At 41.3% G+C, this 24,648-nt stretch overlaps 1 protein-coding gene across 2 annotated transcripts in view; it reads right to left on the bottom strand.

The window, feature by feature from the left end:
* The window catches only part of HTR2A (5-hydroxytryptamine receptor 2A), a 64,060-nt gene extending 46,207 nt beyond the window's left edge, over positions 1 to 17,853 (bottom strand). Inside the window, exons 1-3 of one of the 2 annotated variants that reach the window (XM_023187391.1) lie at positions 17,451 to 17,853; positions 16,273 to 17,015; positions 13,176 to 13,376 (exon numbers count right to left, since the gene is read on the bottom strand). In XM_023187391.1, coding sequence (XP_023043159.1) covers positions 13,176 to 13,376; positions 16,273 to 16,684 — 613 coding nt within the window. In that variant the 5' untranslated portion in view covers positions 16,685 to 17,015; positions 17,451 to 17,853. The remainder of the gene's footprint in view (positions 1 to 13,175; positions 13,377 to 16,272; positions 17,016 to 17,450) is intronic. The other variant, XM_023187392.1, reaches the window with a different exon arrangement.
* Positions 17,854 to 24,648: the final 6,795 nt, after the last annotated feature.

The raw sequence follows: 24,648 nt of genomic DNA, 5'->3' as shown, positions 1-24,648 counted from the left end.
GCTGGAGAATAAAAGGTGAGGCAATACACGGTAAGAGATGAAATAGAGGTATGGACCAGGACCTTATTTATGGGGACTTCATGCCTTTCATTTAAGGATCTGTACGTTATGGGGCAAGAGAGACACTGAAGAGTTTCAATCAGAAGAGTGATTTAGTTAAACCTGTTTCATATGGCTCACTTCAGTGGCGAGGTAGAGAATGAGAGCAACCATCCTGTGGACAGGGAAATGTCTGCAGTAGCACCAGAGAGAGATGATGAGGGCTGACTGGGAGGAGAAAACTGACTAGGGAACAGTGAATAAGTTAAAAACAAAAGAACCACTCAACTACTTGCATGTGGAGGTGAGGAAGAGGAGAGGAATTCTGTGAGTCTAATGGGCTGAGTAGATGTTGATGGCCGATGCTAAGACAGACTTCAGGAGAAGAAACAGGTAGACAATGAGTAGAGCTTTTCACCTGAGAAGTCTGGGGGACTTCTGGCTACAAGTGTCCATCAAGTAGTTGGATGCAGGGGGTTGAAGCCCTAGGAAGCATTTCATGCTAGGATGTGGATTAAGCAGTCTGTCAGTGTTCTACTAGCTGAACCCATGAAAAGAAAAAGGACCCAGCAGAAGCAAGAATAAAAAAATGAGAAGGTAGAGAATGGGTCCCTGGAGGATATTACCATTTAAGGAAGAGAAGAAAAGGAGTCTGCAAAAGCCACAGAGGAAGAAGATCTAGGGAGTGGGAAGGAGCAGAGAAAGAAGATAGATGTGAAGACATCAATCCACAGAATCAAAAAATTGAATTAAACAGTAACAGATGATTGTGTGCATATATGTGTATGTATACACATACGATTCTGTTTTTGTAGACCAAGATAGTATCTGAGCACAGGTTTGTACTACCTCACCCCTACAATTCTGTTTAATGATACAAAAGAATAAAAACAGAGTTCCCAAAAAGAAAATGTCATTTTATTAGTATTTTTTAAATGATGGCAGAATTTCTGGAAGAGAGCAGATGGGATCTGGTTTAGAGGGAAACAGAACTTGAAGAAAGGACAAAAATAAATATAAGAAACTGCAGTAAATGTCAGCAGGGTTTTGAGGAATCGGCATGAAATGCAGGATCAAAGGATATACACAGGGATGGGAATTGAGGGGCATTCTCCAAGGGCTGAAATCTGAGGGAGGTTTGCTTGGCAGTGCTCCTCTCCTGCCTCTGCTCTGCGCTGGGGAGGAACAGCATAGTTCAAGGTTAATGCAAGAGCTGTGGGTGCTGATCCAGAGAGGCAGAGAGGGATGAAGGATAACTTCACTTTTATTCTCTATAGTCCTGAGCTGTTTGATTCTTTCATGTTGAGAATGTATTTGTGTATTACCTGAATAAATTATTGAAATAGTCTTTTGGATTCAACTGGAAATGCAGAAGGCCTTGGTGATCTTGACAAGAACAATAAAAGGGAAGGAGGCTGCAGACAATGTTGCTTTAAGATATGAATGAGAGGTGACAAAATGGAAAAAGCAAGGGCAAAATCTTGAGGAAATTAACACAAGTTGAAGAGAGATGGAGAGAAATCAAATTCTTGGGAAGGACAGGTGGTAGAGACAGGAAGTACAGAAGATCAGGGGTACAATTGGATGATGGGAGTAGAAAAAAACAATTGTGCATGATGGTCTTTTCTTGGGGAAGAATGGGAAATGGTTATCTGCCTTAGACAGTGGCGATCAAAGGCTATAAAAAGGATCTAAGTAGAAAAATCTAAAAAAATCCACTACCTGGCACAGTGGCTCATGCCTGTAATCCCAGCACTTTGAGAGACTGAGGTGGGAAGATTGCTTGAGCCCAGGAGTTCAAGATCAGCCTGGGCAACACATTGAAAGCCCATCTCTACAATAAATACAAAAATTAGCCAGATGTGGTGATGTGCACCTATATTCCCAGCTACTCGAAAGGCTGAGATGGGAGTATCTCACGAGCATGGGAGACTGAGGCTGCAGGAAACCATGATCACACCCCTGCACTCCAGCCTAGGTGACAGGTAAGACCCTATATCAAAAAGAAAAAAAAATCCAAGAACAAATTCAGGACTGATAGCAATGAAGGAGAGGTTCCAGCTGAGGTTGAAAACCACAGATAGGTGTGTGCCCAATTCATGGAGTGGAATTTTCTCCAGCAGGTCTGAGTTACTTGAGTATAGCAACAGTAAAGGCTGGTTTGTCAGAGCCATCTTGGTTGGGATTTGGTTAGGCCAATGAAGGAGTAGGATACTAGGACACAGAGGATGCTGGTGATAATAAACTGATCAGAGGATCCGCCTTAGCTCCTCGCATGGTGACGATTCCTATCTTTTAGCCCAGAAAAGACTGATCTGGAGAGAGTGGAAGCCTCAAGAGCATACAGCCTCCTGACGCAGCCCAAGGGCAGGGAGTGGGCATGAAGGGGCAGCATGCAGATGTCGTTCCTCTGCTTTAAATAGCCAGAAGCAACACAAATCCCCTGTCCCTTCTCTTCCTCTTAGAAAGAATATTTAGCAAATGAATAAAGAAATTCATAGTCCATAAGCCAGGCCAAATCAACAGACTAACAAAGAATAAAGCACTTCTGGCCGGGCATGGTGGCTCACGCCTATAATCCCTGCACTTTGGGAGGCCGAGATAGGCGGATCACCTGAGGTCAGAAGATTGAGACTAGCCTGACCAACATGGTGAAATCCCGTCTCCAGTAAAAATACAAAAATTAGCTGGGTGTGGTGGCGGGTGCCTGTAATCCCAGCTACTCGGGAGGCTGAGGCAGGAGAATCACTTGATCCTGGGAGGCGGAGGTTGCAGTGAGCCAAGATTGGCACCACTGCACTCCAGCCTGGGTGACAGAGTGAGACTTCATCTCAAAAAAAAAAAAAAAAAAAGCGCTTCTTTCTTTCTTATGACCTGATCGTTTCTTAATTATTCGCACCAGTTTCCAGTGGCTATGGAGTGTCTGTGCTGTGCTAAGTGCTGTTTTATTGAGCATGTTTTCCCAAAGCTGTAGTTGAAGTCTACCATGCAGAGAGAAGTCAGCTGCCACTCTGGCAGGCTTTCAGCTGTCTGGGTCATTAAATGACTTCTTACCCATGGGCTAATGTCCTGAAGGACAGCCAAGGACATGTCTTTCAAGAGCAGAGGTTTTTGTGATATTTTACCATATTGTACTTCTAAGTATGAGACAACTGGCCCGGCAAGGAGATGTCCCTAAATTCTCCTGCATCTGTGGGCCGAGGAGAGGAAGGGTCACTGCACTCAGGGACAAGAGAAGGGGTGGACCAAGTGGTGGCCCTGCAGGTCCTTGGTTTCAGGGTAGAGACAGGCATAGATGGCCACTTGATACTTGACAGCTCTGCAACACTGCCATACAGCAGCACTTTCTCTCAACGTGGCTGGAACATCTCTGTTCCTGAATGCCAAGCCACTCAGCTGCATGCTGGGGCAGTGCCTGGATCTCTCCCTGGACCTCTGGGGAGGGTAATGAAGCATGGCAGGGGCAAAAATAAAAGTACAACAGATGGAGGCAGTTTCACTTCTTTCCCCCAGGAGAGAAAGTGAGAAGACAGAGAAACCAAAGGAGACTTGGACGAATTCAAGTTTCTGTTTGTATTCTGGTAGATGCTAACTTACAACATGATCTCCCAGCAGTAGAAGCCAGGACAGGTAACCCAAAGCCCTTTCTGTCCTGGTTGCCTGAATAGTCTCTGACTAATCTCCATGTAAAGGAGTTGGGTATAAACCTGGAGGGTCCCAGGAGAGACAATCTCAAGTGGATTCTTCAGATCGTTTGTTTCAGGCCGTGGGGCTGGGAATGTCCTCCAGTGTAAAGGCTGACAGAACACCATCTGGTTTTGAGTCTGGTTTCCTCAGTTGATTAATTTTTTCAAGAATTTTTTTTTTTTTCCCAGAAGATATGGCATCATGGGAAAATATATTTCGCTGTCATTCCTCTTGGACCTAAATGAGCATGCTATTTTTTCAACCTAAGTGCTTAGATTTTATGTAGTTACATTTGCTTATATACATTCACTTCATTCCATGTAGAGCTTGAGGTTGCTCATAAAAAAGAAATAAAAAATAAGACCAAAAAAAGTGCAAAAATTACGCCAGCCAAAAGGTCTAGAAAGTAGATATATAAAGTTACATGCAATTCCAAGTATAGTAGTTTTTGGGAAATGAGAGGCTGAGTTTTGAAACCCATAAGCAAATGAAAATGATCAGGGAAGTTTAAAAAAAATGAGAAAGTACTAAATCAGACAATAAAAAAAAAATCCTTAATTAAAAGTATGCTCTGGTGAATGAGTAGACAGATCAGTAGAAAGTCGATAAACATACCTAAATACACATGGAATGCCGTAGATGACAAAGGTGGTATATGAAATCAATGGGGAAACAAATGACGCGGGGACAGTAGGTGGCCATGCAGAAAAAGATAAAATTAGATCACAGGTTAATTTCTAAATGGTTCAAAGACTTACATTTATAAAACAAAACCATAAAAGTAATGGGAGAGAACATTTAACTTTGTAGTGGAAAAGGCTTTTGTAGTAATGATTCAAAATTCAGAAGCTATAAGAGAAAGGAACATTTATAAATGAGACTCCATAAATCCATGTGGAAAAAAAACAAGTAATGACAAATGACAAACTGGGAATATACAAGAAAGCTGTGATAACACAAAGAGCTTAATCCCCTAATTTACCAATTAGGAAAAAGCCAAGAACTTTATAGACAAGAGTTCAAATTATATTGAAAACTTAACACTTATATGACAAGCATTACATTTACTCAATCTTTAAAATAACCTCATAAAGACAAAATAAATCAGCATCTATTATCTTTTCTCACATGGCATTAGCATATGAAATAGAATCCAAGAGAGATCCATCATGCAAACAGACCATAATATAGGTACTGTTACCATCACCATTTTATCACCAGGAACCCGAGACACAGGTGAAGTAACTTGCCCAAGGTCACACAGCTTATGAGGAACAGAGCCAGGATTCACATCCAGATAGTGTGGCTCTAGACATTTTGCTTATATTCCCTAAGTCCTACAGTAAAAACCATGGACAGCCAATCATAGAAAACAAAACATAAACATAACATGAAACGATGCTAAACATGAATAAACTTGAAAAGATGCTAAAACCCCCATATGCTAAATCAACACACAACTACAATGAGAGCTTATTTTCACTGTCCTTCAAAGATTCCTGAAACATCTGCACTGTCTAGGAAGGTAGGATTTGAGCTGCATGAAGGCAAGAGGTTAGGTCCGGTGACCTCAGCCTTCAGGTGAAGATTCTATGCAAGGTGTCACAGCTTGCGGGCAAAGGCCCCAAATAAATGTAACACAGCTTGCCTTTCCTCCCATTACAAAAGTAATAATGCAGAAAATACATGGTCGTGTTTATCCTTGAGGGAAAAAAATCTATTTAGACCGACGGTACTTCAAAATTACCCCATAAACTGCAAATATATTTCTGAAATGAAATAATGTCTGGAAAAGGAATTTAAAGTGGTATCTTTGGTTGCCTGTCAGAATATGACAAAGTGAAAATAGTCATTTTCACCTTTTCTGAGATATGTCTTTGCTAAAGACAGGAAATAAAGTAGCTTCTATTTTCTCTTCTCATGGCATTGGCATATGGAAAAAGGATACATTATGAAGCGTCCATTATGAGAAAGGAAACCATCCTGAGGAAAGGGTGTGCTCGTTTTATAGGTTGCGGTGAAGTCACAGTTACTGCTGATCATGGGAGGTAGGTTTATGAAGGGAAAATGAAACCCATAGAAAACACCAGGATCCCTCCCTCCCCACCCCCCAGGATTATTCTTAATCCAATGCTTCAATCTCCTGTCATTGCTGCTTTACTCAGAAGCTCCCACACAGAAAACACAATTGATTTGCGATATGTTCCTTTTCCTCAGAATTAGATGGAATCCTTGGCAGGCAGTGAAGTGACCACACCGATAATGGTGAGCAAGGGAGAAGCAGCAGTACATTTCAGGAGTACTGAGTGCAGGAAAACTTGACTAATCTATGATGTGGTTACCACGGTGAAAATGTGTCAGATCCTTGCTAACTTTGAAAGTAGGCCGCCTCATCCAAGAAGCTGTCTTTGACCCGTGATGCAGGTATGACAGCTGCATTCTGGATCATCTGAAACACTTTGGAATAAAAATATTTGTGACAGGCCGGGTGCAGTGGCTCAGGCCTGTAATCCCAGCACTTTGGGAGGCCAAGGCAGGTGGATCACAAAGTCAGGAGATTGAGACCATCCTGGCTAACACGGTGAAACCTTGTCTTTACTAAAAAAGAAAAAAAAATTAGCCGGGCATGGTGGTGGGCGCCTGTAGTCGCAGCTACTCAGCAGGCTGAGCCAGGAGAATGGAGTGAACCCAGAAGGCAGAGCTTGCAGTGAGCCGAGGTCGCACCACTGCACTCCAGCCTGGGCGACAGACCAAGACTCTGTCTTAAGAAGGAAAAAAAAAAAAAACAAAAACACAAAACTATTTAGAAATGCATAAAGAAAAATATGACAATCCTACCATTCTTTCTAATTTAATCATCTTGATAAGTGTGAAGTCTTTTGACAGATTCTCAGCACTTGTGTGTGTATTTGTGTGTGTATGTATACATATATCTATATCCCCACATATTATCACTGTATTATTATTAGTTTACCAGAATGAGCTCACACCATGCATACCACCCCAAAACTTGCTGCTTGCATTTAACATCATGAACATTCCTTCACTTAAATATCAAATACAGTGGTCCCCCTTATCTGAGGGCCATACATTCCAAGACCCTCAGTAGATGCCCAAAACCAAGGATACTAAACTTTATATAGACTTTTTTTCCTGTACATGCATACCTATGATAAAGGTTAATTTATAAATAAGGCACAGTAAGAGCTTAGCAGCAGTAAGAATTCAAGTATTAGTAAATGATTGAGTAAAATAAAGATGACCGCAAGCACTATGATGCCATGGCAGTTGGTCTGATAACTGAGATGGCTACCAAGTGACTCACAGGTGGATAGCATCTGCAGTGTGGATATGCTGGACAAAGGGATCATTCACATTCTGGGTAATATGAGGCAGGATGGTGGGAGAGTTTATCCCTCTACTTGGTATGGAGGGCAATTTAAAACTTTCAAATTGTCTATTTCTTGAATTTTCCATTTAACAATTTCAGAGTGTGGTTAACTGGGTAAATAAAACCATGGAAAGGGAAACTGTGGATAAATGGAAACAACTGTATAGTCTCAGTATTTTTAAGATCTTCAAAATATTCTGCAATTTAGAGAAAAGTGATGTATCTCAACATAATCCAACCTTTCCATTTCTTCCATTCTGAAGAAATTGCTGCATTAAAGATCATTATATGTACTCTTGTTTTTCTATAGAATAGATTCTCTCAAGTGGAATTGGTAGGTCAAGTTTGAATAGCTTTTGCTAGATAGTCCCAGAACAAATAATTCACATTTCCACAAGCAGGGTTTTGAGAGAGTGCATGTGGTACCATATTCAGGGCAGCGCTGGCTGTTTTCACTAACTTCATTTTGCCAACTGGATAAGTGAAACATGTTACTGCGTTGTTTTAGATTATATTGCCATGACTGTTAAAGAGGCTCAACATGTTTAATAAGTTTTATTGTCCATTTCATGTTATGTTTCTGTGAATTGCCTGAAATTTTAGTTTGCTTATTCTCTCGTTGTTAGATTGTTTCCTTTTCCTCTTTTTCAATCTGTTGCTATTTGTAGCTTAAGGTTATTAACCCTTGGTCTGCCGATCATACACATTGAAATACTTTGCTTACACTGATTTTAGCCACATCAAACTTACATAACTGTTTATCTATATATTTTTCTTTATGGCTTCTGCATTTTTTGACTTGCTTTAAAAGATCTACTCTGCCACTAGGTTATTTAGAAATTATTGGAAAACCTGTGACTTGGGACTCAGGGTAGTGAGGAAATAACTTAATGAGATTATTTACTTTAGATATATTAATAGAAATAATGTGATGATTTGCAATGGGACTGTAATGAGAGCAATGGAAGAGGCCCATAACAATTCAAACTAACTGGGATGGAGAAGGAAATGGAGACACTGTGCAAGTCAGTGAATGAAATAGTTCATTTAAAAAACGAGCTATTAAAATACGAATATAAGATGGAAGGGCTAAAACTGGTGCTGATTGTCACAAATGTGGGCAGGTCAAATTTCAGTATTAAAACGGCAAAGACTAACGGATTTTGTTAAAAATAAATCTGTCCATATGTTACTTGTGAAAATGCACATAAAGCAAAGCTACAGATGAGAAAATAGCTTAGGGAGAGTCAAACAAAAAAGGTAGAGTAATACTAGTACCACATAAAGCAGAATTCGAGGTCCCAAACCTGTCCTTGGGATCAGGGAGATAAAAAGCAGTTGGTGAGAGGGTACCAAGGTAGCCAGGATGTTAAGAAGTTAAGATTGTGGAATGAAGGGAAGAGCAAGAAAGCAAGATAACACTATGAGCTACCTTTCTACTGAGGCAATTGCCAGTTTGTTGATCAAACAGATTGAGAGACCGAATAGCTAAAGAGAGTTGGCAGTAGTCTTACGATGTTGAGGATAAAAAATTTGAAGTTCAGGGCTCCTCAAAATGGAGAACACGTCAGGCTTTCATCTGGGATCACGAAAAAATACATCCTAGCTGTAAAGGCAAACTGGAAATAAACTGGTTTTTATAAGAACCTTGCCTTAAATATTAAACTCAATCCCTTATTGGATTAAGGGGACCTGTGCTTACTTTAACTGCTGCTAATGCTAAAAGACTCCACTCTGAGAAAGACAGCATCAACAAAACATCCAAACATTTTATTCCAGTGTCCAGTATTCAATTATAAAGAATTACCAGGCATACACAGTACTCAATTTAAAAAAAATACCAGACATACCGACAGAATGAAGAAATAAAACCTACAACTCAGAAAAGAGAAGTCCCTAGGTCATCCCACAACCCAGAAAACAGATATCCAGATACTTGTGATTAATATTTAAGAAAATAGATGAAAACATGAAGAATTTTTCTAAAAACCTGGAATCTATAAAGGATTAAATGAAAAAATCTAGAACTAAAAGTGTAGGAATTTAAGAAAACAAGAGATGGGTCCTAAGCAGATTAGAAGTAGCTGATGAGAGGACTAGAAACAGAAGAAGAAAAGTCAGTAAAGCTATCTAAAGAAATAAGAGAAGAAAAATGTAGAAAATGTGGAAGTGTTTAACACTGCATGCTTTCACTAATATGTGGGAGCTGAATGATGAGAACACATGGACATATGGTGGGGATCAACACACACTGGGGCCAGTTGTGGGGGGAGCGGAGGTGGGAAGGTTAGCATCAGGAGGAATAGCTAATGGAGGCTGGGCTTAACACCCGAGTAATGGGATGACCACATGGTGGGTGCAGCAAACCACCATGGCACACGTTTACCTATGTAACAAACGTGCACATCCTGCACATGTACCCCTGAACTTAAAAGTTGAAGAAAAAAGAAAAAAAATATATATATACACAAGTGTTCGAGTTATAAGGAACTTGGGTAAAAGGTTTAGCATACATGAAATTGGAGTCCCAGACATGAGGAAGAGAGAGAATGGGGCAGAAGCAATATTTGAAAAGATGATGGCCAAGAGTTTTCTCAAAGTGACCAAAGTCACAAGTTTAAGAATCAATACATAACCATGCAGGATAAAAACAAAAACGAATTCACAATTAAGTACATCATGGTAAAGCTGCTAAAATAGAGACTGAATATTCTGAAGCAGCAGGGCATGGCACAAGGTGATGGTTCTTAAGGAATAACAATAAGACTGACAGCTGGGTTCTTACAAACAAAAAATATAAGCCTGAAATGTTGGATTTGCCACCTATGAAGTGCTGAAAAAGAGATGACTGTCCACCTAGAATTCTATACTGAGGGAAAATGTGTTTGAAATGAAAACAAAATAAAGATGCCTAGGATAAGAAAAACAGAAAAAACTACATGATACTCTAGAGAAAATTCTTCAGGAATGAGGAACCCAGGCAAAATCATGAAAGTGAATAAAACAATAAACAGCAACAGGGGTTAATATATGAGAAATACTGAATAGAATGGCTATAATGATGTCTTATGGGTTTAAAAAAAAGACATTTAGTAAACAGGGAAAAACCCAAAAGACAACAGGGATAGATGGAGTTAAAAGGTTCTAAAGTTTTTGCACTAACCAAGAAGTGTTACAAGTAATAATTTGTTTTAGACTCTAAGGTCAATAAGGAATGTAATTATTAAAGTAATTTAAAACAATGGATAAAAGCTCATAAAGGGGAATGATGGATTGACAATTCTTGATTAGTCCAAAAGAAGGTAAGAATGAAAAGAAACTAGAATATAGAACAAAAAGGAAAATAGAAAGCAAATTGTAAGATAACAGATTTAAACCCAAATATGAGTTAACATTATATGTAAAAGGACTAAATACTCCAAGTAAAAGACAAAGATTGGGTTAAAAACAAAACTTTATGCTGCTTATAGGCTAACACTTTAAAGTCACAAAAGGTTTGAAAGTAATAGGATGAAATAAGATATATCCAAAAATGATAATCAAAAGAAAATTAACTATACTAAGATCAAATAGATATTAAGTCAAGAAGCATCACTAGATATAAAGTGGGACATTTAATGATAAAAGAATCGATTGTCTTCGCCTACCTTACTGTGAGAAATCTTTGAATGCATATCTTCTTCATCTTGGTCTATGTGGTGCCAAGCACATAATAGATGCACATTACAAGACTGGCCAAATGTGGGCACAGTAATCCCAGCACTTTGGGAGGCTAAGGTGGGTGGATCACCTGAGGTCAGGTGTTCGAGACTAGCCTGGCCAACATGGAGAAACTTCATCTCTACTAAAAATGCAAAATTAGCTGGGTGTGGTGGTACATGCCTGTAATCCCAGCTACTCAGGAGGCTGAGGCAGGAGAATCGCTTGAACCTCAGAGGCGGAGGTTGTGGTGAGCCGAGATAGTGCCATTGCACTCCAGCCCGGGCAACAAGAGTGAAACTCCATCTCAGAAAGACTGGCCAAATGGATGGATGAATGATCCCTGCCCAGCACCACCATAGCCATTCCAGCCTGCCTGCCTCCTGTGGTGATAGTCTGCCTCTGGCTCTTTCTGGCTATCTTTTGGGCAGTGGAAAGAGCATGGGCTTTGGACTCCGATTGACCCATATTGACTCCTGATTATAAGCGATATCATCCTGTGCAACTGAGTTCTCTGCAGCTGATTTTCTTTAAGGGGCTTTGTATACTACTGGGTCTGTACTCAGTGCTCAGAAACTGTTACCTTACTATTGTTGTTACCATGAAGCTTGAATGAGATGGGGGAGTCAGTGTGGCTGAGGAAAAGATGGTTGACCTTCTCAGCATTTGTCTCCCCAGTGGCACAGTATATTGGGATAAGACTATGGACAGTGTATCAGGGTAAAAATAAATAGCTTCATTTGTTCCCTTTGCATTATATTCTTGATTCTCCTACTTATCACACTGACCACCCTGAAAACCTGTCTCAGTGGTCTTCAACTCTGACTGCTCCTTAGAATCACCTGGCCTCACCCTAGACCATTAAATCAGAATGTCCCCCAGGAGTATTTTATGTGTAACTGGGAATGAGTGGTTACTGGCCCTTCACTTTCTTGCTCCTAGTAGAATGAGTTCAACTTGCACAGTCCCAGAAACTACAAGCATTTTCTAGGAGCAAAAACTGTTTCCTAAGGACGGAACAGAAAGAACAGGGCTTGGTGCCGGAAGTTTAGAGTCCTAGTCTTGCTGCAAGTTGGAGATATGACCCAATAAGCCACAATACCTCTGTACTCTGGTTCCCTCATTTATCAAATAAGCACCATAGAATCTTCTATCTCAAACTGTAATGGGAAATTTAAAACAGAATGCAGGTAAGACTGGAAACATTTGAAAGTGACACAAGTGTGATTTGTTAGTGTTTCCATCAGATGTTCCCATCAGAATTCAATAGAATCCTCATTGTGCTGCTTACTGGCTGTGGGGCTTTGCACGGCTCATTTCGCTTTTTGAATCCCAGTTTTTCCTCTTCTATAAGATGGAGCTACCTACTCTTCAAATTGCATAATAGTTCCCATTGCTAGCAGCAAAGTAAACAGTGGGAACTAAAAAACACAAGATACTGTATTATTGTGTTGGCTCTTATTATTGGTACTATTATCCAATGCTGTGGATGAGCTCGCTCAAGCCCTTGATTTCAAGCGGTGGAATCCCATAGTCTCTCATATTAGCAGATGCTGGCACCAGCATGGCCATAAGCAGGTGCAACACTCCTGCCTGACAGGCTTTTGGATTTTAAAATGAATGTCAGAGAATCTTTGGTTACCAACCAAGCTGCCGAGGTTGACAGGTACAATTCACTTCATTGCCTGAGACCTGCCCCCTTAGCTTCCATTCCCTTGGCTTTTCTGACTGTTAGGTGTGTGACAGAAGATCAATACTGGCAACAGATGAATGTATGTGATCAACCTAACAGAAGCGGGTTGAAATCCTTTGGCGTGTGGTATCATAAAAGGAGGAAGGTCATTAAGGACACCGGCGCAGACTGAGAAGCAGCCTTGCCCCAAAGCAAATCCTGGCAGTTCCCTCTGGCCCACCTTTTCCCTCCAAGCTTCAGCACGTGGGACCTTTCTCTAGAGCCCAGAGGCTTTCTGTTCTCTAGCAAAGTGATCTGCATCTTTACGTTGACCATAAGTCCAGTGATTATAAAAGTTGAGGTCTTTGGGAAACCCAATAATTAGAGTCGTGGACTTGAAAGTAAGAAATAGGGAAAACAGCACAGTTATTTCTGATTTTTTTTTTGGCTCTACTGTTTATAGTCTTGCCTGTGCAAAGCAATACAAATTGATGTTGTCAGCCAGTGACATAAACAGATTTTTCTTTCCTGAAGCGAATCTGATAATTACGGTGTTGTAACATATCTTGTACCACCTAAAACAGTAGATTGAGGATGTCAGGTTTCAGTACAACAAAATGGAACAAGTCTTTTCAGAAAGCACGAACTGTCATTTCAAATGAGACTCTGAAATATGTTCCCACTTACCTACTGATATGGTCCAAACAGCAATGATTTTCAGAAATGCCTTAGTTCTGGAGTTGAAGCGGCTGTGGTGGATGGGATTCTGGATGGCGACGTAGCGGTCCAGCGAGATGGCGCAGAGGTGCATGATGGAGGCCGTGGAGAAGAGCACGTCTAGGTAAATCCAGACCGCGCAAAGCTTGCTGGGCAGAGGCCACCGGTACCCTACGAGGCAGAAGGTTGGTGTCAGTGAGCAACCTTGTGCCTCCTGGCGCATGCGGATCCCTACCCTATGACAATTTCCAGCTCTGGGACGGGCACAGGTGATGGCAAAGGACAACACAATATATTTTTAGTATTTGAAAAACGAAGCCCACTGGCAGCTATACTTAACTATGATAAGCTAGCACTGGCTGATGAATGCAGGGTTTGAAAATTTCTAGCGTCTGGAGTTATGTGAGTGTGGCATGGAAACTCGGATTGTCTCTATTTGGGAGTTCTCTTCCTTCCCCCTTACACCTGGCAAAACTTTTCTTAATGGCTTACATCAAAAGTTGTGTTTTGGCTCCTCTTCTGGAGCACCTCTCACACTACTGTCAGGATTTGGTCACAGATTCTCTGGATTGTATTTCCCTGAGGTTAATCTCACCTCTTAGTCATTATTATAACCATCCAGTCCCATCCACTGATGGCAATAAATTGCACTGGTGCAAATGAGTAAATGATTAAAAATTCAGATTGTGAATATGTCTAGCTGTAAAAATGAAAAATAATGATCTAATAATGCTTTGGGTGCCAAACTCAAATTTAGGGTATGTGTAGGGAGAGCTGAAGGCAAGGGTGAAGAAAAATAAAGGAAGGTGTCCTTGCTCTGAACTTTGTTTTAGGGAAGCATTTCTCAAACTTGAGTGAGCATCAGACTCTGCCACGCCTCTCACTGCTGGACCTCCCTCCAGTGGTCCAGATGCAGTTAGTCTGGAGCAGGCTGTAGAATTTGCATTTGAATTAGCAAGCTCCAGGGTGATGCGGATGCTGCTGGTCCAGGGACCACGCTTTGTGAACAGCTGCTTTGGGGTGGTGGCTCTCAATCCTGGCTGCACATCAGAATCAGCTGGAGCGCTTTAGAGAAGGTCCTGATGCCTGTGCCAAATCCAGCCCAATTAAGTCATCTTTGGAGGGTGGGCTGAGGTGGACATCAAATGTCAAAGCGTTTGCAAAGCCTTTTCCAAGCTCCCCAGACAATTCCAATGTAAGAGACACTGCAGGTCACCTGCTATATGAGGAAGGTTAGAGTGTGCCTTGCCTTATGGACATAAACAAAGTGTCCTGGTTTTGTGTTTTGGAGGTGGATCAAGCAGTTATATAAACTTTAATTAGTGTTGATCACAGTATAAGCAGCGGAGTTAGATCTGCCTGCATGTGAGAAGGAAAATTTAAAAGTCCACTTTTCTTATTACAGACCCACAAAGCTGAACAAACTCCAACGCAAACATACACTCTCTACCAAAATGCCACAGGAGATACTTAGACAAGTAAAGAGCGTAGGTACAAGCCTAATTTACATCCATTCACTTGTATTATTTGCGAAGAGCTTGAGCTGAAATGAAAGCCTTTTCCTTTGCAGCGCCTGATGGGGGAAACCACATTCTTTCTGTTCGGAACAGATGGCCCTCGGAGGGGTTTTCTTGGCAAGGAGGCAGCCCAGGCCTCAGTCCGTGTTTCCGATGCGGGATAAGGAGGGGGCATTTCCTTGTGGGAGAAGCCTCATGCCCCACGCCCCGTGGACTCGGGGAGGCGGGAGGAGCAGCTCAGGGAGGGGCGGGGCTCCGGAGGGAATGGGCTGCGCTCAGAGCGGCGGCCGCCAGGGGGCGCCCTTGCTCCCCAAGCGGGTGACGCCTGGGGTCACCCCACCCTCCAGCCGCTGTTTTGGTTCCTGCTCTGTCACTCCTCCTACCCCCACTGGAGTTTGCCCCCTAGGGGAGGGGGTTTGGGAAGGGAGAATCTTCCCCAGGATGCGGGGGAAAGGACAGGCAAATTCAATGAAATCATTCTGGTGTGGCATTTAAATGGTCAGGCGAAGGCTGGACTTGCAATGAGCTTTACCAGCTTTGTGCAAACTGGCGTCTGCTCGCCCTTGCGTACCGCCTTCCTTCTTCACACTCTCCACCGCTGGGTTGATTGTTTTTAAATCTTAGCCCCTAAGACTTGGCCAGAAAATTTCCCCTTAAAGATAGCTATCATAACCTGTCTCTAAGCTCTGGGTGACTGCTGCTCGTGCCTGTGTCAGCAGTCACAATAGTCTCTCTCTCTTTTAAGGAGGTATCTGGCTGTATTACTCATAATTTGGAAAGAATATCACATTCTGGTCCCTTGCTGAGAGGTTTGACTGTTTCAAACTCTGTTGAGAAGAAAGCAAGATTAATCCCTTCCCATTTGTTTCCCACCCTCCTCCAAACCAGACTGGAGGAGTTTATGCATATGCAGTTTTAAAGAGTTGAGGATATAATTCAAGGCACATTTCCAAATTAGCTTCTCTGGGCAGGGAACGATTAAAACTGGAGTAATTCATTTATTCTAATGGAGACTCTGCATATTTTAACATAAAACCTACTGCACCACGAATGTCCTCCCTGCAAATGTTCCAAGGTAATTGGGAAGGCTTTATCACTCCATTAGAAGTGCTGAAAACTGTGTGACAAAGATGAAACTGTTCTGTCCTGAAGGCTGGAATATTGGTTGGGAATATAAAGGAGCAAAAATCAAGTAGATTCAGAATGACGGGTAAGTTACTGGTTTATGACTATATCGGGGTAATTTATAAAAATGTCTACATTAAATGTACGTGTTTTAAAGCACAAAACTTTCCAATGATCATTTTTACACAGGATATACATGTTTTAAAGCACAAAACTCTCCAATGATCACAGGTCATAGACTGTCTGATTTTTATGTGAAATCCCATTTTAAAAGTAAAATATAAGTAACACAGTAGACCCTAGTCTATAAATAAAGCCTTCTATTTATAATTTGTTTGCCCCCTGAGCCCCATCTCATCTGCTGATGGCATGCACATGCTCTTTATTACCAGTGCGAGTACAGCTGGGAAACTAATGCCACTCACCATACAGGATGGTTAACATGGACACGGGCATGACAAGGAAACCCAGCAGCATATCAGCTATGGCAAGTGACATCAGGAAATAGTTGGTGGCATTCTGCAGCTTTTTCTCTAGGGACACTGCCATGATGACAAGTATGTTTCCAGCAATGGTTAGAATAATCACTACAGCTGTCAATAAAGCAGACCAGTTTTTTTCCTGGAGATGAAGTAAGGAGAGACACGATGGTGAGAAGCACCCTTCACAGGAAAGGTTGGTTCGATTTTCAGAGTCGACTGTCCAGTTAAATGCATCAGAAGTGTTAGCTTCTCCGGAGTTAAAGTCATTACTGTAGAGCCTGGTGTCATCATTTAATTGCATTAAGGAGTTCGTAGTTGAGCTCAAAGAAGTATTTTCTTCACAAAGAATATCCATGTCTAAGCCAGAACTTGTAGCAGATGAGGTGTGGAAGGACTAACACGTTATAGCCTCTGCTCACCATTCACCTTGATGTCCCCATGCTCTGTAACACTGAGACTGGTGTACATGCTGGTCTCCCGGGGCTGGATTTTTGTCTTCCATTATTACAATTATTACAATGATAAAGAACCGAACCGTGGTGGCTCTAGGTTTTCTTCATTCACAATTTTAGGAGAGTCCACTGTTTGGTTTTATTATTTTCTCGGCAAAGCGAGGACAAAAAAGCTGAATGAACTTTTAGCATAAAGGTTGCAGGTTTTTTTGAGCATTCGGGGAGATAAATGTCCTGGACAAAGAAGAAAAGTTTTATAATTACTGGGACTCTTGTTTATATCTCATTTTCTTGGTTATGCCGATAGTACTAGTTTAGCCACAGTATTATTAAAATAGCATGCAATCAGAAACAGCGGGGATGTACACATTCTACATTAAGAAAGTCAATTAAAAATACATCCAGTGTTAATCCCATAGTAATTGGATGTACTTTGGGTTACAGTTCTCAGCCATTCTTAGGCTGAATTGCCACAGCTGCTGTCAGGAATTTCAGCTCCCACAATGTTGCTTAGCTAATAGAAGGAAAACAAAAAAGTCTTAAGTAAAGATTAGCAGACAACTTTGCTCACTAGAAATTCTCATTGAAATGATGACATGTTGGCCAAGCATGATTTCAAACTGGAAAGAAAATTACATAGCAATAAAATATAGCGGCACGAGAACTTACGTTTGTCTTCAGGGTCCACACGTGAGATGCAGCGAGTCACAGAATAACAAGTGTATCTCTCACAGTAATTAAACTGGTGTAGAGTCCCCTCTTCTCGATCTTGCACCAGCATAATATGATAGTAATTTGGTTTCTGTTTTGCTGACTTCAAAAACTGCATGCAAGAGCCGAGCCAGCTCCCGCACTGCTAGGATCCTGTTGGCTTCCTCTGGCACGGCTCGGCTGGGTTCCTCCCTCGCTGTGCGGCTCGCCTCAGCAGGCACACATTTAGAAATCATTCACGAGCCCCTCAAAGTCACACAAAAGAACTGCACGGGAAAGTAGGAAGAGCCGTCTGCACCAAGGGACTCCTGGTTTCCACGGGAATGGAGTAGCCCTCCGGCTGCCTCGTTCACTTCATCAGACCTCCCTCTATGTGTATGTCATAAGCTGCAAGGTAGCAACAGCCAGGAGGGCGGACCAAATAGGCTTTTTCTTCTCCCTCTTTTTGCTACATATTAATATGGGGAAGTTTTCCTTTGCTTTTGAGAGAGAGAAACTGGAGAAATGGCCTTTCGTGCAGATTCCCATTAAGGTGGGTAAGTGGCACTGTGGTAATTTTTTAGGGTGAAGGGAGAACATACATAAGGCTGAAAAACAGTACGTCCTGGGAGTGCTGTGAGCGGCCAGCACTTCCATCCGAAGCCAGCAGTGTTTGTGTCCAGAGTGGAATTACTGACGTTGGCCACATGGGCTCAGGGTGGCCAGGCATATCTGTGGTGATAACTCTGATAAACTGTTAGCACTATTTTTATTGAATAGATATGCCATTGAAATGGCTTATTTTCTTCAGCAGAAGTATGCCACCCAGATGTTATTCAAAACCTCACATGTGGTAGGAAACAAGTTGGTTTTGCAGTACCAACTTTTTCCCCCACCAGTAATGACAGCTTGCCGTACTTGTAAAGAAAGCCCTTTCCCAAGTAGGTTTCTCAGGGAAGCAGTTTGATCTCTCTATTTTTGCAGGCATGAAAATATTTTCCTCAATAGTTGGGGTTTTCTAGAGTTCCATCACCTTCCGTTCTTCACGTTCTCCCTAGACAAATTCAGCCACTTTCATGGCTTCAATATGTTTGTGGCCAAGTCTGTACCTTCACAGCTGATTATTTCCCTCAGTTCCAGACCTAAGTCTCCAGCTGCCCATTGGCTCCTTCCATGGTAGCCTATGAGACCTCAACCTCAGCATCTTCCCTCACTCTCCATCCCCCTGCCCTGCTCTCAGTGCTTGTTCCTACCCGTTCACTTGCGTGATGGAATCACCACCTCTTCAGACAGCTGCTGTTATCTGTAACTCTTCATTCTGGCTGCCAGATCCCGCTTAGTCTCCAGTGCTACCTCTGTATGCATATTTCTCACATGTCCTCTCCTGCAGCCTGCAGTTCGTACCCTGTGGTCGAGACCTGGGCCATCCATTTCCTGGGTGGGTGCCTTAGTGTCCCCCTCACTGCCCTGCCTGCCACCCTCCTACCCCTCCATGTCAAATGTGCACACTGGCGAGCAGGCAGCAGAGAACACAGACCTTAGAGTTCCTTGGTTTTGAATCCTAGCTCTGTAACTCATAAACAGTAGAACCTGGCATCATCTAGTTGCTCCCTTTAAAGCTCAGTCTTCTCACTTGTAAAATGGGATAAGGTGGTACTTTCCTCATAAGATTGTAGTGAAGCTAAAATGAGATAATGTGTGTGAGTATTTGGCCCATGTCTGGCTTATAGGGAGTTCTCGAGGAATGTCAGCCATTTTCATTCTTACTGATATTCTTACTGATATTATTTAGTGACAGAATTGGCATCACTCCCATGCCTACACTCCTACAGTCCCTTCCATGTGGGGCACATGACACTTTTCTTCATCTACCTGTACCCTTCTTGCCCCACTTTGCGGGCCTGGACTCTGGTTACTCTCCCAGTCAGCCTATATGCAGACTGAACTTACATGTTTCTGACCAGTTTTATGTCTCTGTACTTGCACTTCCCTGTGCCTGGAGTGCTTTTACCATTCCTTGTGTGTGTGTGTGTGTGTGTGTGTGTCCATCTGGCAAATTCCTGCTCAGTTCAGGAGCAGCTCTGGATCCCAGGCCTATCACTCATCACCTGCGTGACCTTGATTAAGCTACTTAATCTCTGTGTTTAAGTCTCCTCATCCGCAAGTAGGGAATATTAATAATTAAAAGACCTCAGAGGATTGATGTGAAAGCCAAATAAATTTACATATGTGCCTGGCACATTTGAAGCACTCAGTAAAGGCTAGTTGCTATTATTCTTACTAAGTTTACTGTTCCTAAGCTTTCCTTAGCCCTCTTTCCCAGTGGAGGCAAAGACTATAGCATCTTCTGCAGCCTTCTATTTTAACACATCACATCTCATGTAAGCCTCATAAAGGCAGGAACTGTGTCTATCTTGTTCACAGCTGGGCACATAGTGCTTAAGTATGTTTGTTGAATGAATGCATGACAGACATCTGTGTAAATGTCTTCTCTATTAGATGTTGAACTTCATTTCTATGCCCTTAATATAGATGTAATGTCTACTACAACTATATTATACTATTATATTATCCACCCAGATGTAATTCATAAACCTCACATGTGGTATCTAAGCATGGTATCTCATAATGGAAGGTCCTCAACAGATGTGTTCTGATTGAATTGTTATTAGCATAAATTAAGATGAATTGATTGTTAAAAAGGAGAACCAGGGAGAAACCTAGAACCTCTCATTCTTTCTTGTTACTTTATTGGGATACCAATTTAATTTTATTAAAGAGAACAAAGGGAAATGTGATCTAAAAAGTACTCCAGTGTTAGGAAGTTATTCAAAAGTTTTCTGAGGTTAAATTTTACAGATTTTCTTGTTAATTCTGATGATCTCAGTCCATTATGTCTCATGAAGAACAGCTAGGCTTCTAGTCACGTCAAAACTAATCAGTGTTTCTTATATGGTTTACACTGGGAAAAACTTTTTTGGCAACCATGTAAGATTATTTGTAGTTTTTATTGCAATTTTATGAATACTTGCTATGGACAAAGTAGTAGGGGCACAATCTAGGCTCCTGATTCTTTTACAGAGCTTCTTGGTTAATAGCGTGAGAGTTAGATTAGGTACGAATGGTTTCTTGCTGGGCAGATGCCCCTTGTGAGTTTGGTGAAACAAGTGTGTGTTGGCTGCTGTAGTGTGCGCTGTGATGCATCGCTCAGCTTCTGCTTCAGGCCTGGGACACTCAGGCTCCCTGCTGCTGGAAGGATTGGCAGCTGGTTCTTCATTCTTTCTGTGAAGACTCCCCTCAGCCAAGGAGGCCAACTTGCCAGTGGTCATGCCCCTTCTCTGGCAGCCAGCATGCAGACACTGGTCTGCTGTGAGGAGAGGATATAAAGGGCTGGCCCTCTTGCTTGATGGCTGAATAACTTTGGTTCCAGTGCTCCTATGGGATCCACTGAGGCCTTTGTTGTACCAAATCCAAGTTAAATTTCTCCCCTTGTCCAGTCTGGCTTCTCTTGCTCCCTTGCCGGTGTTGATCTGAGAGCTCTCCCCACACACAAACCTCTTGCACACACATCAGTCACAGAGTCAACTTCCTGGGGAGCTCAACCTGTGACCTATCATCTTTAGCTGTGTTTTAATGCCTTGAATAACATCTCTGGCCGAGTTAGATGTCTTACACAAAACAGGTAAGTGTTGTCTATATAATGATGAATGATGCTTCCTTGCCATAAGCTTAGAGTTCTTCAATATACATCTGGCTTTGTTATCTAATTACTGCCAGAAGGAATTTAAGGTCAACAATTTCAGAACTATATTTATTATCTTAGGCAGAATTTCTCTAGTCCTTAATTGGACCTTATATGGGAATACATTTTATAACTAGTTCATTCTGGAAGGTTCACCACAAAGTCATTGCTTAAAATTAGATGTTAATTTTTTCTTAATGACTTCAGTGGTATTTGTAGCCCTTGTTTGAATTTTTTCCAGGCTAAAGTTACTGGGTTTCTGAAACTATAGTGCCTTATAGATGTCAATGTATATGAGGAAAAAAAAGTTCCTTGGCCAATTAAATCTGGAACATTACTGTATCGTATAGTCTCCTCTTAGAAATATACAGTGCATAATTGCATATTAAAAGCTGTGAAGGATCCTGCAGTAAGGAAATTTGTTTATATTTACCGATTTCATTCTTCCTCTTCCAGAACACTCATTGAAGGACGCTTATTTTGTCTAAATTGGGTTATATTTTAAATTTATTAAAATGTAATGCTCTGAAGTATACAATTCACTGAGTTTTGACAAATATATACACCCATGTAACCATCACTCAAATTAAGATATCCACCATTTTCATCATTTTTGAAAGTACCCTCCTATTCTTTTTTGACTTTAACTTAAATGGAAATATGTGGCCCTCCTTCCTAGTGGAGGCAAAGACTGTAGCATCTTCTGCAGTCTTCTGTGTCCGGCTTCTTTCACTTAACAGTGTATCTGTGAGTTCATCCATGTCGCTGTAATTAAATTATTATTTAATGGATTGTAGTCTGAGAAACTGAAATGGCCTGGACATTTGGGATATCAATATTTATTTTTTTTTCTTGTTCAAAGGAACATAGACTCGGTCTCTTTTCTTTGTTGCATCTGTCCTTTCTAAGCTGCTTAATTTTTCAAGACAGTGCCAACCTTAACCTTCACTCAATTGATTATACCTGATTTTGTTATGAATTGGCAGCATAGAATTCTTTTACTCTATGATATTTAAGAATATGTCTCTAAGATTTCTGCTGCTCAAACATTACTAATGGCCTGAGAAGGAGGAAAAAAATATTAACAGAGGTTTTACTGACTGACATTTAATCTATCACTTCCTTTCGGTGCTCTGATTCCCAGGTTTGGAACAAGCCAGATCATCTGACCAACATATACTTGGAAAACAATATCATGAACTGCCTTCTGTTATGGCACTGGCTTGTATTAAAAAAAAACTACTTGAAATTAGCTAATGACTGTCATCTATCTTTTTAATTTTCTCTCAGTGGCGTTGAGTTGCACAATTTTCATTAATTTAACAGTTGATAATTGACTGCTGTGTCAAGCAGTATTTTAGGTGCTGAGTATAACCATGAAGATGAGCATAGTTCCTGCCTTCATTTGTTCAAGAAATAGTTGGCAGTAGCATTGATGAGTACAGAGTTTAGAGAAGAGACATCAAGTAGCCAGTGGCATATTGGTATTTAAGGTATGATACTAGGTGAAATCATCTAAAGAGTGAGTGGAGATAAAGAAGGTAAGAGGTCTGAGAACTGAGCCATGGATTACTCCAATATTTTAGGTCAGAGAGTATGGAGGAACCTGTCAAGTAGACTGAAAAGGGGCTCCCAGCAAGTTAGGAGAGACACAAAGAGAAAGTGTAATCCTTAAGTAAAAGAAAGACTGTCAAGGAGAATGAGTGTGCAACTGGGTGAAATGCCTCCTGATCGGCTGAGTATAATAAGGACTGAGAAATCATCATAAAATTTGTCAAAATGGTAGTCTTTGGCGGCCTTGATAAGACCTGTTCCAGTGGAGTAGTTGGAATAACAGCCCAACTGAATGGGTTCAAGAGGGGAGGGGGAGGATAGAAGCAAGAACATCAGTTTCAGGTGAGAGATGGTGTGGCTTGCACTAGGGTAGTACTAGTGGGTTTGCGAGAAATGGTCAGATTCTGCGTAAGTTTTAAAGGTAGAGCCAACAAAACTTGATGACAGGTAATGATAGGATATGGGACGTGACACAAAGAAGAGAGCTGCGTCACTTTGAAGGTTTTAGATCTGAGCAAACAGAAGGATGGGGCATTGTCCTTAACAGAAATAGGCAAGGCTTCAGTGGGAGCTTATTTGGGGTGATTATCAGACCAGTCTTGGATATGCTAACTTGAGGTCTGTACAAGACAAATAACTATGTCTATAAGACATTGAACATAAGAGTCTGAAATAGAGCACAGAGGTCCAGGATGCAGATATAAATTTGGAAATTGTCAGTATATACATGGTTTTGAAAGCTGTGAGGTAGAATGTGATTCCCTAAATATCCGAGTAGAGGAAGAAGCAGTTTAAAGACTGAATCTGGAGCTTCTTCAACACTTAGAGGTAAGGGAGATAAGAAAGACGTGGCAGAGGAGACTGGGGGTTGGTGAGGAAGGAGGAAAAGTGAAGAATGTGGTGTTCTAGGAGCCAAGATAAGAAAATATCTCAAGGAGAGAGACCGAATGAAATATGGTGAAGCTGCTAAGAGTCATAATACTTGAAGAGCATTTCATTATGTGGGAAATCATGCACAAGTTAATGTTAAACAAGAATGAGCTCTATAGTCCATGTTCTCAGCTTTAAAAAACCGTGGATACATGGTTCTAAACTAGAAGGAAGTACATTCAAATGTTGACAGTGATATCTTCTGGGTCAAGGAGCTGTGATTTTTTTTTTTTATTTCAATGCTGATTTTGAATTTTGTAAATATTCTGAAGCATGCATGTGTTTATAAACATAATTATTTCAAAAATATTTAAAATAAGTTCAGGTAAAGGAGGGTCAGAGATGACCTTATACTTTAATCATGACTGAGACAGACTGGCTTTAAGTTAAAATTTTTAAACCGCTTGTTTTTGTTAGGTGTGGCAGTTGTTTTATTCAGGATTATTATAGACAAATGGCAGAAATCCAAGTCGAAAAGGATCAAGGGAGATGTGCAAGTAATTGACAAGTCCCAGGTGGGACTAACTTAAGGCATGGCTGGATCTAGTGGCTGAAAGGACCTTATTAGGACTACATTGCTACCTCTAGAATCTGCTTCCCTTTCACTGACCTGATTCTCTTCTGTAGATGGCTTCTTTCATGTAACTGGAAAAGGTGGTGGTTGGCAGTTCTGATTTTACATAACTGCAGCCTGTGAAACAGGATTTAACTCTGCAAGAGAGTATTTTTCACTTGCAGACAAGACCCTGGTTAGACCCACATGCCCATCTCTGAAATGATCATGATAGCTAGGGGAATAGAGTACTCAAATTAGCCAGTCTGGGTCACCCTGCTGTCCCTGTGGGCAGGGGATCAGAGCAACACGACTTACCAGCTTCACTGACACTATAGGAAATGGACCATTTCCCAAATAAATGTTTTTTGCCCAGGCCCGTAAAATAATGACTCTTT

Source organism: Piliocolobus tephrosceles, chromosome X (genome assembly GCF_002776525.5).
Source record: "Piliocolobus tephrosceles isolate RC106 chromosome X, ASM277652v3, whole genome shotgun sequence".
Lineage (NCBI taxonomy): Eukaryota > Metazoa > Chordata > Mammalia > Primates > Cercopithecidae > Piliocolobus > Piliocolobus tephrosceles.
The sequence above is the reverse complement of the archived record's forward strand: the minus strand, read 5'-3'. Positions and strand labels throughout refer to the sequence as shown.